This window comes from Ochotona princeps, chromosome 32 (assembly GCF_030435755.1).
Source record: "Ochotona princeps isolate mOchPri1 chromosome 32, mOchPri1.hap1, whole genome shotgun sequence".
NCBI lineage: Eukaryota > Metazoa > Chordata > Mammalia > Lagomorpha > Ochotonidae > Ochotona > Ochotona princeps.
The window spans coordinates 6,868,310-6,884,949 of NC_080863.1; the positions used below are offsets into that span (position 1 = coordinate 6,868,310).

General features: G+C 58.1%; 1 protein-coding gene across 1 annotated transcript in view; it reads right to left on the reverse strand.

The window, feature by feature from the left end:
• Positions 1-16,011, reverse strand: part of GFRA2 (GDNF family receptor alpha 2) — a 52,406-nt gene extending 36,395 nt beyond the window's left edge. The window contains exons 1-3 of the mRNA XM_004591385.4: positions 15,219-16,011; positions 10,745-11,065; positions 6,541-6,624 (exon numbers count right to left, since the gene is read on the reverse strand). Of these exons, the coding sequence (XP_004591442.1) occupies positions 6,541-6,624; positions 10,745-11,065; positions 15,219-15,258 (445 nt within the window). The 5' untranslated portion in view covers positions 15,259-16,011. The remainder of the gene's footprint in view (positions 1-6,540; positions 6,625-10,744; positions 11,066-15,218) is intronic.
• Positions 16,012-16,640: the final 629 nt, after the last annotated feature.

Below are 16,640 nucleotides of genomic sequence, written 5' to 3' on the forward strand. Positions count from 1 at the left end.
TCTGAGGCTACCCTTCCAGGTTGGAGATGCAAAACTTCAGGGAGCAGCTCCCAGGCTCCTGAGCTTCCGGGCTCCTGGCCTGCACCCTCCTCAAATAGACACAGCACCCTCGGTTGTGTGTTTGGCCAATCATCAGTCAGCAGGCCAACGTGGTCAAGCACGGGTCTCAGGAAACCAGAAACCCAAATATGGGGACCAGCACTGTGGTGCAGCACGTGAAGACGCCATCTGTCATGCCGGCATCTCATGCAGACGTTAAGGTTCAAGTCCTGGCTGCTCCACTTTCAATCCAGCTCCCTGCTTATGTCCTGGGAAAGCAAAAGAGGCTGGCCCCAGTGCTTGGACCACGGCCATCCACATGGGAGACCCAAAAGAAACTCGGGGCTCTTGCCTTCAGTCTGGCCTAGAGCTGGCTGTTGTGGTCATTTGGGAAGTGAGCCAGCAGAAATCTCTCTCTCTCTTTCTCTTGAACTCTGACTTTCAAAGAAATAAATACATTTTTTGAAAGAAGGCAACCCAACTATGAACAGAAGTTCACAGGGGAAGAGTGGTGATCAACCACACACTGCCTAGTGTGATGCAGTACCTGCAAGGACATTTAGAAAACAGTGACCGTGACCAGGACTGTCACAGGGCCTCTTCTGGGAGAGCTCACGAAAGAGCCAGGAGGTCAGACGCACACAGAAGCCCACAGCAAGAAGACCTAGCCAAATGCAAGGGCAGGTATGAAGGGTTTAAAGCAGGAATGCACCAGGTATGTTCTGATCACAAGGACAGGTGGGAACCTCCAAGACAAGGGGAGCAGGTGGGAGGAAGGCAGGGGAGACCCTGCAGAACCATGCTGGGCAGGGCAAGAATTGGCTAAGTAAACACAAAGCTGTCAGAACAGACAGGCGACAAGCCCCACGTGCTCACGGGCTGGCAGACAGGAGAGGGGGCGTCACAGAGCAGGGGCAGGAGGGGTGGGCCGGGGACAGCTGTCGCAGCAACAAGTGACAGACAGTGGCAACCTGTGTGGGGTGGTGACCACAGGCGAGGATGGCTAAAGTGAGCCCAGCCTCACCTCCTCCAGGGAGAATGCCGCCAGTTCTGGAGTCTGGGAGAGAAGGGAGAGGAGAGAGAACAGAGGAGGGAGAGACAGCAAGAGAGTGAGAGAAAGAGAGGAGAGAGGGGAGAAGAGAAAGAAGAGAGGAGAGGGTGAGAGAGAGAGAGGTGTCGGGGAGGGTTGGGGCTGCAGTCCAGCCAGGGGGGCTTGCCAGGAGGGGAGCCTCTTCCTGTTAAACAGGACAGAACACCTGCCTGCCCACACCCCGGAGGACTCAGAGATGAAATGGGATATAACGCCCACAGCCCATATGCAGCACTGCTCTGTTTAGAAGTGGGTCCTCCAGAGGCAGGTGTTCGGGGGCTGTGGTTAGCACATCACTGTGATGATGTCCGAGTCTCCTACAGGAGTCCCTGTAGCTTACAACCAACTTTCTGCCGATGCGCGCCCTGGGAGGACTCAAATCCCCAACATGCCCATCAGATGGATGGAGTTCTGGGCTTCTGGCTTATACCTGGCCCTGTCCCCCATCCCTCACAACCACCCAGCACTCCCCAGGGGAAGCGACCCAAGCCACCACCGGGAATCCATCCAACATACGGACTGCAGATTCACCCAAGATCAATGGAGCAGGGACCCATGCGGGGGGCTCAACCATCTAATCCCCCACCTGTAGTATGGACATCCCATATGGGTGCCAGTTCACATCCCAGCTGCTCCACTTCCCACCCTGCTCCCTGCTTATGACCTGGGAAAGCCGAAGTAAATGGCCCAGGTCCTTGGAAGACACTCCTGGCCACCAGCTTCAGATCAGCTTAGTAATGTAGCAGTAGTGGGAAGTAAACCAGAGAACGGAAGATCTCTCTGTCTCTCATCTCTATAAAGCTGCCTTTCCAATAAAAATGAATAAAACTTTATCTAAAGAGAAGATCAGTGAGGGAAAATAGCAACACAGATACGGATGTTATATTCAACGTCTTGGCACATTTCAACCAGGCTGAGAAATCTCCAATTCCTTGGGAGGCCAATGAAAACCTGCTTAATTTTGCGGTTCTGATGATTAAAAATTTACAGTCCATTGTGCACATTTGAACGGGGCCATTCCAGCCACGTGTGAGTGCTTTGTTCCTTGGAAATGGATTCTTGGCATTTGGGGAGGTATGTATATACATGCATATATATTAAAGATTTTTGGTATCGTTTTCCTAATTATTCCCACAATGACCTGTTCATTCTCACTTTGCAGTGACAACGCTAGCAACCAAAGTGAAGGTGTTTCACACATGATGGACCTGAAAACTTCCTCTTTTAAAGCCATGGTGAGGGGCCCTACGCAATAGCCTAGCATCTAGTGTCCTTGCTTTGCACACGCTGGGATCCCAAACGGGCACCAGTTTGTGACCCGGCAGCCCCGCTTCCCATCCAGCTCCCTGCTTGTGGCCTGGGAAAGCAGTGGAGGACGGCCCAGACCCTTGGGAGAGACCTGGAGGAAGCTCCTGGCTCCTGGCTTCGGATCAACTCAGCTTCAGTCATTATGGCCACTTGGAGAGTGAATCAGCAGATCTTCCTCTCTGTTCTCCTCTCTGTATATCTGACTTTCCAATAAAATAAATAAATCTTGGGGGGAAAAAAAAGATTTACTTACTGGGTCCAGCAGAATGGTTCAATGGCTAAATCCTCATCCTGCAACCTCCAAGATCCCATACGGGTGCCAGTTCGTTCCCTGGCTGCTTCACTTATCATCCAGTTTATAGCCTGGGAAAGCAGCAGAGGATGGCCCAAAGTCTTGGGCCCCTGCACCCATGTGGGAGACCTGGAAAAAGCTCCTGGCCCCTGGCTTTGGATGGGATCAGCTCCAGCCATTGTGGTCATTTGGGGAATGAACCAGCAGATGAAAGATCTTTCTCTCTGTCTCTCCTTCTCTCTGTAAACCTGATCTGCCTTTCCAATAAAAACAAATAACTAAAAAAAGATAAGCTTGCTTACTGGAAAGGCACAGTAGACATAAAAAGAGAGAGAGCTTCCATCCAATGGTTCACTCCCCAACTGGCCACAATGGGCAGGGTTGAGTCAAGCCGAAGGTAGGAGCCTGGAGTGGTAAGGACCTCGGCACCCAGGCCATCTGCACTGTTTTCCCAGGCGCATAAGCATGGGGCGTGATTGGAAGTGAAGCAGCCAGGACTTTTGGCATTCTTAGCGGATGCTGGCCTCACAGGCAGTGGCTTTACACACTATGCCACAACGAGTTCTTGCTTGTACACAACAGCAACCAAAGACGCAGCCCCAATCCCCACTCACTGAGAGCTAGCTTCTAGGCCTGACAGGGGCACAGAACCAAAAGAGAGAGTGTGTTTCCAAAGCGAGGAGCCAGGAACTCGGTCCAGGTCTCCCACGCTGAGTGGCAGGGATCCAACCACTGGTGCCATCACTTGGGGAGTCTGCATGAGCCACAGCCAGGATGCAAACCCAACTACTACAGCTCACTCAGCTTCCGAGCCAAGCAGCCGCCCCCACAACCATTTCCAAGCAGCTCCACATTTTAGCTGGAACACACAGGTACTAGGAGAGCACACACAGCCAGCATGTCATGGGTCTTTACAAAAAACCCTAGAAGGCAAGTATTTCTACCAGCCCCATGTCAAGTAAGAGGAGAAGCACCTGCATAAGGAGCACACTGGGCCGGGAGGGGACCGGAAGTGGAGCCCTGGTCTCTCCTTCCCATGTCTTCACTTGCCTACGCTGTCAGGTGGAGGGGTGGGCCTGCATGACCCCCAAATTCCCTTCCAGCTGCAGGAGAGCTTTCCAGACCCCGCCGACCAAGGCCACCTGCCCATCACTCCTCTATAAGGCAGAGACCTAGTGGCCCTGCACATTTAGCCTCGTCTCCCACTCCCCCCTCACTGATGGATGGCTCCAAGTCACACAAGGTCACCAGGCGGGGGAACATCAGCTTCAGTGGCTCCACCTGCTCCGTCCCTTGCAAATGTCTTCCCGCCTCTATCGAACACACTGGGCAGGGACGAGGGTAATCCCCGACCACAGCCTCACTCACAGGGGGTGCCCGACCCCTCCTGCTCAATGCCAACATGCCAAGACCACTAACACAACACCAACAGGCACCAGGTCACAAGGCTGCAGGGAGACCTGAGACCACAAAACCTGGAGCGCCCAAACCAAGAGCAGACCTGGGCCAGTCTGCTCAAGGCCTCTGCTCTCCCTCCTCCAACCCTCCCACCTCTAGGAACCCCACATGATATTTTCTAGGTCTGTGTACTTTGCTGCTGCAAGCAGGACCAATCTCCCTGCTTTACGCCCTACCCCAGCCCACCACACAGGGCCCCTAGACCACACATAGTGGGTGACAAAACCCCAAAGCCAGCCCTCTCGGAGGGCAGGGGAGGGATCCTTTCAGAGTACAGAGACACAGGATTCCCTGGGTCCTGCTACCTCCCAGTATCAGGGAGCTGGGGTGGGGAGAGGATGCGTGCAGCTGCAGACGGAGTAACTTCCTCATTTGTCTGGTCAACATCCTTGTCCCAGGGACTGTCAAGTCCTCTATGTCAAGATTTCCTGCTTAGGGAGACGTTCAATGTGAGCCCAGGAAACAGCAGGGGGTGGAGGAGCTGGGTTAGAGAGGCCACATGCAGGGAGCAAGCCAAGGGGCAGGGTATTCAGTCAAGGAAAAACATGCAGGGGGACACAGGACAGGCACCTGGGCTGCTGGCAGGGCCAGGCACAGGTGCATCTGAGGCTCCCTAGGCAGCCTCACCGTGGGGTGCACCTGCCAGGAGCACTGTCTGGGGTCTAATGAGATGTGAGAACCAGGACATTCTAGAAGGGACCTCGGTCAGCCCATCACCACACAGGCAAGACTAGAGGAAGCAGGATGGAAGAGCCCAGCGTACCCGCCATGGTCCAGCAAGGGGGATCTCAGGCATCCACCTCCCTTCGGACACCTGCTGCCCCTGGAGCCCGAGGCCACGCCCAGACAGTCCCTTCCCACAGGAGCCTGGGATGTGTTTCAGCAGGTGCATGCAAACACACATCCAGTCACGCCACAGCAGGCATTCCCAACAGTGGGGGGCCAAGGCGAGGACGGTCACAGCACATCTGTTCTCAGGTGAGCAAACAGGGCAGATCTCACAATTACCGTGGAATCTGGAACTCCCAAAACCCAATTCTTTGCAACCAAACCCTATGCCTCAGTACTTAATTTCGCTGTTTCGGAGAGGCCATCATAAAAAACAACTTTTTTAAAACATGAAACCCAGGGCTGGCACAGTGGTATGGCACGCTAATCCTCTGCCTGAAGTGCCAGGATCCCATATGGCTACTGGTTCAATTCCTGGCTGCTCCACTTCCCATTCAGCTCCCTGCTTATGGCCTGGGAAAGCAGCAGAGGATGGTCCAAAGCCTGGGGACCTTGCACTCACGTGGGAGACCCAGAAGTTCCTGGCTCCTAGCTTCCGCCAGGCCCAGCCCTAGTTGTTGTAACCATATGGGTAACGGAACAGCAGATGGAAGATTTCTCTTTGCCTTTTTCTGTAACTCTGCCTTTCAGATAAATAATTTAAAAATAGTCATCTAAGGGTTTGTTTAGAGCAGAGTCCTCAGCTGACGGCCACAGTGCAGACACCGGTATGGCAGGGTTTGCAGCCAAGACGTACATCCAGGGCATGGCTGCCAGGTAGATGCTGAACATCCCACAATGCACAAAGCATTTTTCCTGCAAGAACTGCCAGGCAAATCACTAACATGGGTGCCTGGCCAAGGGCCTAGGGATTGCCGCAGATTTCCGAGACAACCACAAAACTGCGCGGACACCTGCAAGCCCCCTCCCCACCCTCAGAGACCCCCAGGGAACAAGCCAGCTCTGATCAATCTCAGACAAGGGCCTGGCAGCATGCTCTGGGGTTCAGGATCCCCCAGATGCCACAAGACCGCACAGGCCAAGAAGAACAAGCCACAGAGCTCAGCAGAGCTCCAACCCGGGGACCCTGCTGGTTGGCTGAGCTAGCACCCAGCACAGTCCTTCTCAGTACCCACCACCACCATTCTGGGCCACAGCTAGCAACGCCCCGTCCCTCCCTACTCTCCAAGAGACGTGGGGGCGGGGGGGAGGGCAGCTGAGGATTTTTAGGGTCCACCGACAACAAGGCAACAAGCCAGGCACTGCCATTCCTCCTGCAAGCCAGCCATGAAAACTGAGAGGCAAAAAGAACTCAACTGAGCAGAAAAGCCAAGGCCTTGGAGAGAAGCAACAAGGGTTCATAGGCCAAAGAACCAGTTCCAGACCCGGGATCCACCGCAGACAGCCAGACCTACAAAGCCTCAATCAAGACAGAGGGCTACCTGGATGAGGCAGGCGGCACAAGCTCCTCCTCCTCCTCTACAGATGGGTAACCGAGGCTCAGACTTGCCGGCAGGGGTGGGGAGGGAGAGGGGACACATTGACCACCTCCCTGACACCTGACCACGAGACCAGGACAACTTACCTGAGAAGATGGAAGCGAGCCTGAAGATGTCCGAGAGACGGGAGGTCACCGGCTCGTAGGGTGAGGCCTCGTAAAACTCCTCACCTACAAGGAAGAAGTAACATCAGGTGCAGTTCCACCTGCCCGGCCCGTCTGCCCAGGATGGAGCAGGTGCACAGGGAGACAGATGCTCAACAATGCATACAGCTAAGTTCTTCCTCAACTTCCCGAGGTCAAAACTGTATCCCTGTCTCCTTCCCCAGATGGGAACTGCCTGCCCCTTCCCCACGTGGCCAACTCTCCTTGCAAGACTTCCACACACATCCAGCACCAATCTCCTGTGATTTCCTTATTTCATGGCTAGGTAACGGGGGTGGAAGGATGGGCGAGAGGCCAGGCAAGGGAGACCACCTGCCTACAGTTGGTCACATCACTACCCATGGATGAGCCAGCCTCTGGATCTGCCCAGAGCATGAGAAAGGTACAATCCCCTCTCTGCTTTCCACCTAAGGGGCTGTCCAGGTTCAAGGGGACCTCACCTCCTACAGGTCAAGTCCTTCCTTCCTCCCTCCCGCTCCTTCCACTAGGCTGTAGGCTATTCCAAGCTTATGAATGGGACAAAACCACACCAGGCTGCCAGCCCCCTGCCCAAAGTGTGGGGGTGGGCAGGAAAGGAATGGCCCTCCCAGGACCTCCTCAGGGAGAAGAAATCAATGGGTGGTCACTCAGACCAAGTGTGTGTGTGGTGAGGGTGGGCAGGCAGCAGAGTGCCTCAGGCTCATGCATCGATTACCCATCCAGGCTTAAGCCCTGCAGCAAGGGAGGCCTGGACAGGGTTGGGGAGCTCCCTGAAGGAGCCGCAGCCAGCCCCTGCTTGCAGGGTGGAGCTCCCGGCAAGCTCTAGGAGTTGCTGAACGACCCTACCTGCAGGCTGACCCCAGTCCTCCTGTCCCCTCCGAGGAGCACCCATGTGCCCTCCAGCCCCTGTCAGACACAGTACAGTGGGTGCCCAACCAGCACCTGCCAGCCAGCCTCATTCACATCCCCTCATTCTTTCTGGCCTTTCCCCCAACCCAAGGGGCTCCTCTTGCCCCATCACCTCCCTGTCCCAGAGCCTTCCCTGCACTTCACTCTAGCCATGGCAATGTAGGGGTGCCAAACAGTCTAAGAATTTAGGGATTGGGGGCAGCACCACGCAATAGAGGGTAAGGCCACCATCTGTGGCACCAGCATCCCCCTATAGGCACCAGTTCAAGTCCCAAGTGCTCCACTTCTCATACAGTTCTCTGGTACTATGTCGGGGAACGCAGTGGAGGATGGCCCAAAAGCACTTGGGTTCTTACACCCATGTGGGAGAATCAGATAATGTTCTTGGCTCCTGGCTTCAGCCTGGCTCAGCTCCAGCTAACATGACCAATGGGGGAGTGAACCAGCAATGGAAGCTCTCTCTCTCCCTCTGTCTCTGTAATAGCTCTCTGCTTTTCCAATAAACAAATCGTAAAAAAAAAAAAAAAAAAAAAAAAAAAAAAAAAAAGCTGATTTTTTTTTAAAAAATAGTCAGTTATTATAATCACAGATCAGCCAATCTCTGGGGTCTCAGCCCAACAGCCTTCTCACGCCTGCCTTTTGCCCATCCCACCTCCCCTTGTGTCCCTAAAGCTGGGACGTTGCAGGGCCTGGCCACTGACGCCAGGCCCAGGATGTCAGATTCTGGGAACAGACTCCTCACTGGGAGAAGTCGGTATCACTGGGGACAGTCCAACAGCCATCAGCAGTAGCTCATAGCTGGCTACCATGTGCCTAGCTGCTGGCCAAAAAGGAAAAGACCCCCGTCCCAGCCACGTACTGCCTACACTCCCCCACCCTGGGAGCAGCAGACAGACACCTGGACATGCAGTTTGAGGGTCCAGGGGGACGGGGGGGGCAGTCCAGTCCACCTCTCTGTGCCTTGGCTTCTCAGCCAAGCTGAGGTGGGCCTGTGCAACCCCAGGTCAGAGGTCATGTACCTGCCACTTCCCACTGCCACCCTAGCTGCTTCCACAAGCTGCCAGCTCCCTGTAATCCATTCCTTGAAACAGTGCACCAGGCGACGGGCGGCTGAACGCACATGGCCCCACGTTGACAGCCATCAGGAAACAGGAACGGCTGGCAGCCCCAGGACACCGAGTTCTGACATGGGCGACGCCCTCAAGAGCCACGGGCATGGCAGAGAGTGTGGGCCCTGTTCAGGTTCTACATACAGTGGACTGTGCACACTGGGCTTCCCTGAAGGCTGACCCAAGTCCTGGAAGGTTCAGGCAGCTGAGGGACCACCTGGCTCAGCAAAGAGCCATCTTGTCACTGGTGGGAATGTCACCACCAACAATCGCAGGGACTTTTTTTCCTTCAAGTTATTTCCGAGACAGAAAGAGCTCTCGCACCTGTTGCTGGCTCACTCCCCTACATGCCCCCTCCCACGGGATGAAGGGAATCCAAATACTTGAGCCATGATCACTGATGCCGCACAGGGATCCATCCCGACGCATGCATCGGGAGGCCAAGTGGGTGCTGCAGCCAGGAACCTCTGTCCTCTGATGTGGGAGGTGGGAGCTTTAACTGGCATCCCAACAGCTAGACCAGATGCCCATCCTGAGAGGCAGCATGCCAGCTTCCCGTCCAGCTCCCTGGAGGGAGGGTTCGTCCTCTGACTGACCTAAGGCTCATCTTCCCCAACCCTGGCCCCAGACCCCTTGCCCATCTGCATGCAGACCCTTTGGTCACTCATCCTAGGCTAGAATCCGAGCTGCTGCATGACCGCCTGCCACCTTTAAACATCCTATTCAAGGGACCAGCATTGTGGGTGTAATGGGTTAAGCCGCTGTCTGGAACACATGGGTGCCAGTTCAAGTCCTAGCTGAACCAGCTCCCTGCTCCCACACCCAGGAAGGCATCGAACGCACTTGAGCCCCTGACACTCATGTGGGACCCCCAAAAGAAGCTCCGGGCTCCTGGTTTTGACCAACCCAGCCCTGGCAATTGCAGCCTTTGCTGGAGTAAACATCTCCATCTCTCTCTCTCCTCTGCCTTCCAAAACACAGTTACAAACCTCTGAAAACATTATATTAACATATCAGCCTCAGATCTTCTCTAATTCAACAGTTTCCTGCCATTATCAATCCTAACCCACCCAACCCCACCCAACTCTAGCAGCACCCAACAGCTCACTGGCCAGGCTCCAGCCCCCAGGGACCACCAAGGACAGCAGGCCACTCTGTTGCTTGCCCACCAGCCTTGGGCACTGCTGCCACAGCCTCCTGCCCTCCATCCCACCTGTCTCCCAACCTCCTCCACAGGCAACTGTGTGCGCCTGGCTCCGCACTGCCCCTCCACCCCAGGGTTCTACCCACCAACCCTCATGCCCTGCAGGACTGCTGGGTATGGGCATCCAGAAGCACCACCTCCTGGCTCCATTCTTTTCCCACTATCCAACTGCCCAGGACAGGAAGCTGAGTGCTCCCAGCTTCCTCCTCTCGCCAGCACCTGCTGATGGCCGATGGGCAAAGCGTGGCCCACCAAATCACTCATCCCCCACCTTCTCCTTTCCCAGCACCACTGTTCCCACCTGCATCCCTCCTCACTGATATCCCCCAATATTTACCTCCCCCACTCGCCAGCTTTCCAGCTCCATGCTCTGCCCGCCTCCACGCTGACCGTCCCCCTGTCTGCCCAACACCCTGCTTTTGGTAAATACTTGTTGAATGACTAAGTGGCCATCTGGCCAAGGTAGCCAACCCTCCACTGACTGACAGGTCTGCAGGGAGAGGGGATGAGAGGCAGAAGAAGGGCAGGGGCTCCTGAGTTCTTCCTGGGACTTGGAAGCCGGCTGGGCAAGGCATGCGCAAAGTATGTAGGGTGGGCCCCTTACAACGCCAACACCAAGGCCTGCACGCAGGGTACTAGGGCCAGGTTCCTGCGTGGAGAAGGGGGAAGACACAGGAAAGGCAGGCCTCCCGAAAACCAGAAAGGGGAGAGAGGGTGGGGCAGCGGCCTGGGGCGGGAGAGGGAGGGAGGAGCGTGCACAGACAGGGCCCCGGCCCTTCTCTCTCCTTCCTTCCCCATCTGTCCTCCCCCAGTCCCCAGCCTGGCCCTCCATCCTCCAGGTACTCCTTCTCTCCACCCCGGTCCCCATCGCCACCCTCATGGAGAGGTGGCGACTTGGCTGGGCATCAGCCACGCCCCTACTCACCCTCGGTCAGCCCCAGGTGAATGCTCCAGTAGATCTGCAAGCACTGTAGCTCCTTCTTCATGCCCCTCTTGCAGCGGCAGTCATAGAGTGGGCTCTCCTGTAACACCTCCAGGGCCGCCTGGCACTCCTTGTTGGCAAGCATGGTGTTGCGGTCCCGGCCGGCCAGGCACTGCCGCAGCGTGCGGTAGCGGGAGCTGCAGTTGGATTCAGCGGCGCACAGCTCATTGGCCCGAACGCAGTCCACCGGGGGCCGCCAGCCGTGGGGTAGCTCCGGGCCCTGCGGGGAGGAAGGGCTGGCCAAAGAGCGGAGGAAGGTCTCGTCTGGGCGGCAGGTGGCAGGAGGGGGAGGGAAGACAAGCATGAATGAGGGCCACGGAGGAGCCACCCACCCAAGACGCAGGCCTGGGGGTTCGGGACAGGGCTGGGCTGAAAACCTCCGCGCCCATCTCACAGTGAGGCACAATGAGGTAGGCCGACCAGCAGGCCTTCGCCAAGGGTTCCCAGCACCAAAGGCTGGGTGAGGACGGCACCGGGCCACAGGATGCTGCGGCCTGCACACGGGGCAGTACAGGGTTATTGTGGGGAGGCACTGTATTGTCTTGCTGGGGTGTAGCCGAATACCGACCTGAATCCCCCATCTTGTCTCATCCCCATCCCAGAGATCTCAGTTGCAGCCAGCGGACCAGGCCTGTGGAGGCCCTGAGAATAGCCTGAAACATCTGTCACAGCCTGCGGGGACCTCACATGGACCCCGCAGCCAGCCAAGCCCCGGGGAAACCGAGGCAAGCCCAGAGAGACAGGACATTGCAATCCAAGGTTACAGGCAGAACCTGGCTCTAGGGTAGGGTCCCTACCACACCTTTTCATTCAGCTTTAGCACCAAGTAGAGACCTGCCAACTTGGCCATCACGCGTCATGCGACAAGGTCCACCACAGCCCCCTCCAAAAGATGGCTGCAGGCCAGCCTGGGTGCCTGGGTGTGCGTCTCTCTGCTCCAGCCCCTGCTGCTGCCTCTCTGCTCTTCCAGTGGCCTCTCTCTCTCTCTCCCCTCCATGCTATCCTGAAGCCCTTTCTCCCTTTAATCCTCTCCCCCTCTGAGACACCAAGCAAGCCAGTAGATGCAACTACACAGCAGCCGGCCCAGGAGAAGGAGGCTGGGGAAAGACGGGACGATGAGGACTAGCCAGGTCCACCCCTCTCAAAGCCCGACTCCAGACCAGGTTCCTGGCACATCAACATCCGGTGGGAGAAGGGGGGTCTCCCTGCCCTCTCGCCTAAGCCCCCAATTCCAGATCCTGCACCCCACCCCACTCCCAAGAAAATGCCCAAGCCACAGCCCAGAGCCATGACTGCCTCTTCCAGGACTCAAAGAGCGCTTGAGAAGGCATTTTCCACGCCGCTCCACCACGAAACCTAATAAAACCCTAGGCCAGAAGTGTCCTCCCAGGAACACAGCAGAGCCAAGTTCTCCCATTCAAACCCATCCCTTTCTCCCTTGCAACGCCCCCAGGAGGCCCTGCTCAGGGGCGTGCTAGCGCAGGGGGACAGCGACACCAAGAGGCAGAGCGCTGCACAGAAAGAGAGCCACTGCCCAGATTCCCCGGGGAAACCGCTGGTGGTGGGGAATAGGGTCAGGAGGTGGCCAGGGCGGCCTGAAGGGCCAGAGCCAAAGACCTTTCCTTCTGCTGCCCAGTCCTCTAAAAGGAGAGACCAGAGGCCGAGTGAGAGGAGGAAGCAGTGTGGACCGGCAGTGGAGTCTTACAGGCTCCTGGCTGGAACCCCGGCCACTACACGAGCTGAGCCAGCATCTCTCCTTCCCTGGCTTCAGCAGATTGCCACACACCCCTTGAGCAGCACCGACGGCTCTGGGCTACACAGAGCAGCCGGGATGACCGGGGTAGCCCCCGTGTGCACCTGCTGTCCACACCACCAAGCTAGCTCTGGGTTCTCCCTCCCACCTGTGTGGGGCAGAGGGCTGACAGAGAATGGGCCCTCCCTGCACCCTGGCCTTCTGGGTATGGAATCCTCGGCAAAGACCTAAGGGGGATGAGGGTCATGACGACATCATTCCGAAGCCTGCCTCAGAGCCCCCTCCCACACAGCCATCCCATCCCACATCCCTGACAGGTTCAACATCAAGGGCTTCCACCCCTATCTTACCAAGGGGGCCCATGACACCCAACCAGGGATACGCTAGACAAGGACCTGGGACATCTCCTTGAAACCAAACCATCTGACTCTCACAGGCGCTTCAAGGCCAGACCGAGAAGAGAGTGGTGGCAGTCCGAAGCCCTCGGCCAAAAACCTAACGGTGACAAGGGCAGCAGGCCATGATACAGTGACACCGCCAAACCTCAGATGGCCAGAAAACCCACCAACCACAGCGTGGACCAGCTCCAGGAGACACAGCTAGGGCTGACAGCATCCCCAGGAAAGCTAAGCAAGCCCCTCGCTCACCTGCCCTGAGTACATCAACGCTAGAGCTCAGGATGGCTGGCCACGTAAGCCTCCCACTCCACCCAGGTCCCCAACCTTCCCAGCTCATGCCAGCCCTCACCCAGGAACCTCCGGACAGGGTACCCCAAAGGCCTGTGCTCCTGGGAAAGGATCTCCCCTTGCAGCCACCCCAGAAAACCCTGTCCCCCCCCCAACAGAATTCCCATCCAAGCTCCACTCATCACCAGGAAGAGGGCCAGGGGCGGGGGAGGGTGCCACCCACTGAATCCTAAACATTAATCCAGCCTGGACCAGGGTCTCTGGCCGCGCCCCCAGTCATCACTGCATTCATAAAACTCCTCAGTCCAGCTTCAGAATGGAGAGAGACCTGACGGGCTTGGATACCCACTCCCCACCCTGAGTGCCAAGGGGCGCCTTCCCCTCCACACACGCCACCTGCCATGCGCTCACACCCACCCCAAGACGACCCTCATTGCCACTTTCAGGAAAGAGCAGGGAGCTTCCCCCGCCTCAGCCCTCTCCCCGCCAGAGTGAGGATATCCCAACAAGAAGGTCTGGGCCTGGAAAGGGCTGCTTTTCCTTGACTGTGGGGAGAGGGTGGGGAGGGCCACCCATGGCTCCTCCCACCCCAGGAAGGAACTGCCTCCAGCCAATAGGTGGGACCCAGGGAAAGCCACACCCTAGAGCAATGCCAGGCCCCCCAGGGGACTTCGCGCCTGGGATGAGGAGGGGGCAGGAAGGAAGCAGGCGAGGCCCAGTGCCCAGGGCCTGAGCAACATCAGACTCCCCTCTCTCCCCCAACACACACAGACTCCAGATGATTCCCCCGCCCGGCGGATGGGGGAGTGTCTGCAGGGTTCTGCCTTCCACCTGCAGGTGCACATCTTGCTAGGACCAGCACCCACCTCTTCCCACCACCTCGCAGGGCAGCGGTAGCACAGTGAGCTGTGTTGCTTACACACACACACACACACACACACACACACAGGCAATGCCCATTGAGCCTGAGGTTTTCACCTCCACCTGGGGGCTGCCTTCTCTGGACAAACACCTCCAGCCCAACCTGCCCAGGTTTCCCCCAGCACGGAGAGCAGGTCCAGAAAAAGCTAGGAAAGCAACTGCAGAGGGGAGTGGGGCTCCCAGGCAGGAGAGGGTTGGCGAGGGGGGGAATCCTGGTAACCAGCTCTCTTCTTCCCTCACCCCTCCTCGCCTTCTACACTGGAGGGGATGGAACAAATTTTCCCTCTGCCACCCCACTTTTCCTCCCCAGCTAAGGGGGTCCCCTGCAGTCAGAGATGAAGACAACCAGGCTGCTCACACCCAGGGCCTGGCTGGCAGAAGGCAGGGGAGTAACTTGAAAGTGTTTTAGGGAGCGCAGCCACCGGGAACGGGCTAGGGCGTCAGGGTGCCTAGCCCCGGAGGCTGACCAGCAGATGGGGGTGACGGCCAGGTGAGCCACTTCCCAGCAACTGTCTGGCCTTGCAGCTCCCCAGAGGAGGAATCATCCACAACACCCCCCAACCCCCGCCCTGCGCCGCCGCCCCCACCGCCCTGCGCCTCGCCACCTCCACCGTCTCGAGGAGCAGCGCTCACCTACCGGTCCCTGCTAAGGACTGGGCCTGAATTTTTCTATCTCCCTTCCCTCCCATCTTCCAGATCCAGAGTTGACTGGATATTATTTTTCCTGAAGTTGCCACAATTTGAATCCAGGATCCAAGGGAGAAACGGGCGCGCTCCCAAGGTATGCGAGCCCTCGGGTGTGCGCGTGTCTGTGTGCGTGCACGCGCGCGCGGGAGTGTGTGTGCGGGGACGCCGTGATGGTCGGTCCCCGAGTCGCCTAGCCGGCCTCGCCTGGGGCTCCACCGCCGCGCGCCCTCCGCGCCCGTCACCTGCCCGCGCGCCCCGCCTGCCCGGCCCCACGCCGGCGGCGGAAGGCGCGACCCCGCGCGATTTGCCCACCCCACGACCACCAGCACCAGCACCACCTCCCCCGGGTTCGCCGTCCGCGGGTACTCACCTAAGAAAAAGAAGAGGCAGAAGGCGTTTGCCAAGATCATGTTAATTAAATCCCACAGTTGTTTTTGGTTTGTTTTGGGGTGGTTTTTTTTTTTTTTTTTTGCTTTATCCCTTGGGGAAAAATAAAATAAAATAACAACAGCGGCAACAATAATAACAATAACAGCCGAGCAGAAATAAGCAGTCGCGAATCCAAGGTGGAGATCCCAGCAGCTAGCGAAACCGGAGCGGATCCGAGAGTCCTGCGATGCTCGCCTCTGACTGGAGGGGGTGGGGCGGCAGCAGGGCGCCGGGCTGCCTCTCGACGCCCCCTCGACCCCCGAATCCAACACACTCACACACACACACACCAGCAGCGAGGTGGACTCCGGCCTCGGCAGCCGGCAGCCCTGATCCCTGAGCTCGTCCGGGGAAGGCGCGCGGGGCTCACCGCCACACACTCACGCGGGCCGGATCTCCCCGCTGGCGCGCCCCAGGAGGGGCTTGGGGAGCGGCCGGAGAGCCGGGGGCTGGAAGGAAGCGGCGAGGCGGGCTTCGGAGCCACACGCACTCGGGAAAGAGCAATCCACCGACGGGTGTCAGCGCCCCGGGAACGATTCACTCGGAGCTTCACGGACCGCGGACCCAGACGAAGCGCAGATTCCAAAAAAAAGAAAAAAGAAAAAAACGGAAAAATCTTCTCCCGCTCACCCTGGCCCGCCTCACTTTTTTCCTGCTGGAATCTTAGCCACCAAAATGCTCCGCGTGCGTCCTCCTCGCTCTCCTTCTCTCTCGCTCGCTCCGGTCTCCCTCGCTCTGGCTCTCGGTTCTCGCTCTCTCCAGCTCTCCCTCGCTCTGCTCGCTCCCTCCCCTTCTCCCTCTCTTCCCCGCTCCTCCCTCCCGCCCTCCCTGCGCCCGCCCCTTCCCCCCTCCGCGCGGCTCCCTCGCCGCGGCTCTCGCGCCCGCGCCCCTCTCCTGCGCCCCGGGCTCGGCGCTCCAGCTCCTAGGCGGCTCGCGGCGCGCGGGGCGCTGGGGCGCGCCGCACAGCAGCCACACTCCGCAGCGGTGGCGGCACGGCGGTGGCGGTGGCGCCGGGAAAGGCTGGCCAAGAGATGAGCTCCGCCGCCCGCACCCCCTGTGCTCCGTCGCCTGCCCTTCCCTGTACTAACCTGGAGCCCGGGCCGAGAACTGACTGGCTCCCCGGCTGTACGGCTTGGGCTCAAACCCATCGAAGCATCAGCACCCTTTCCCTCCTCTTCCTCCTCCTCCTCCTCCTTCCCATCCCGCCCTCTGCCCCGCCACGGGCAACTGCACCCTCCTACCCTCCTTGACCGCTGCCCCCACCCTTGAGCCACGGGATCTCACAGGCCCTGGGAGGCTGAGCCCAAGCCGAAGGGCGCGGAGTCCCCCGTGCCAGGTCCAACCCCATGACGAAGAGGGTCTG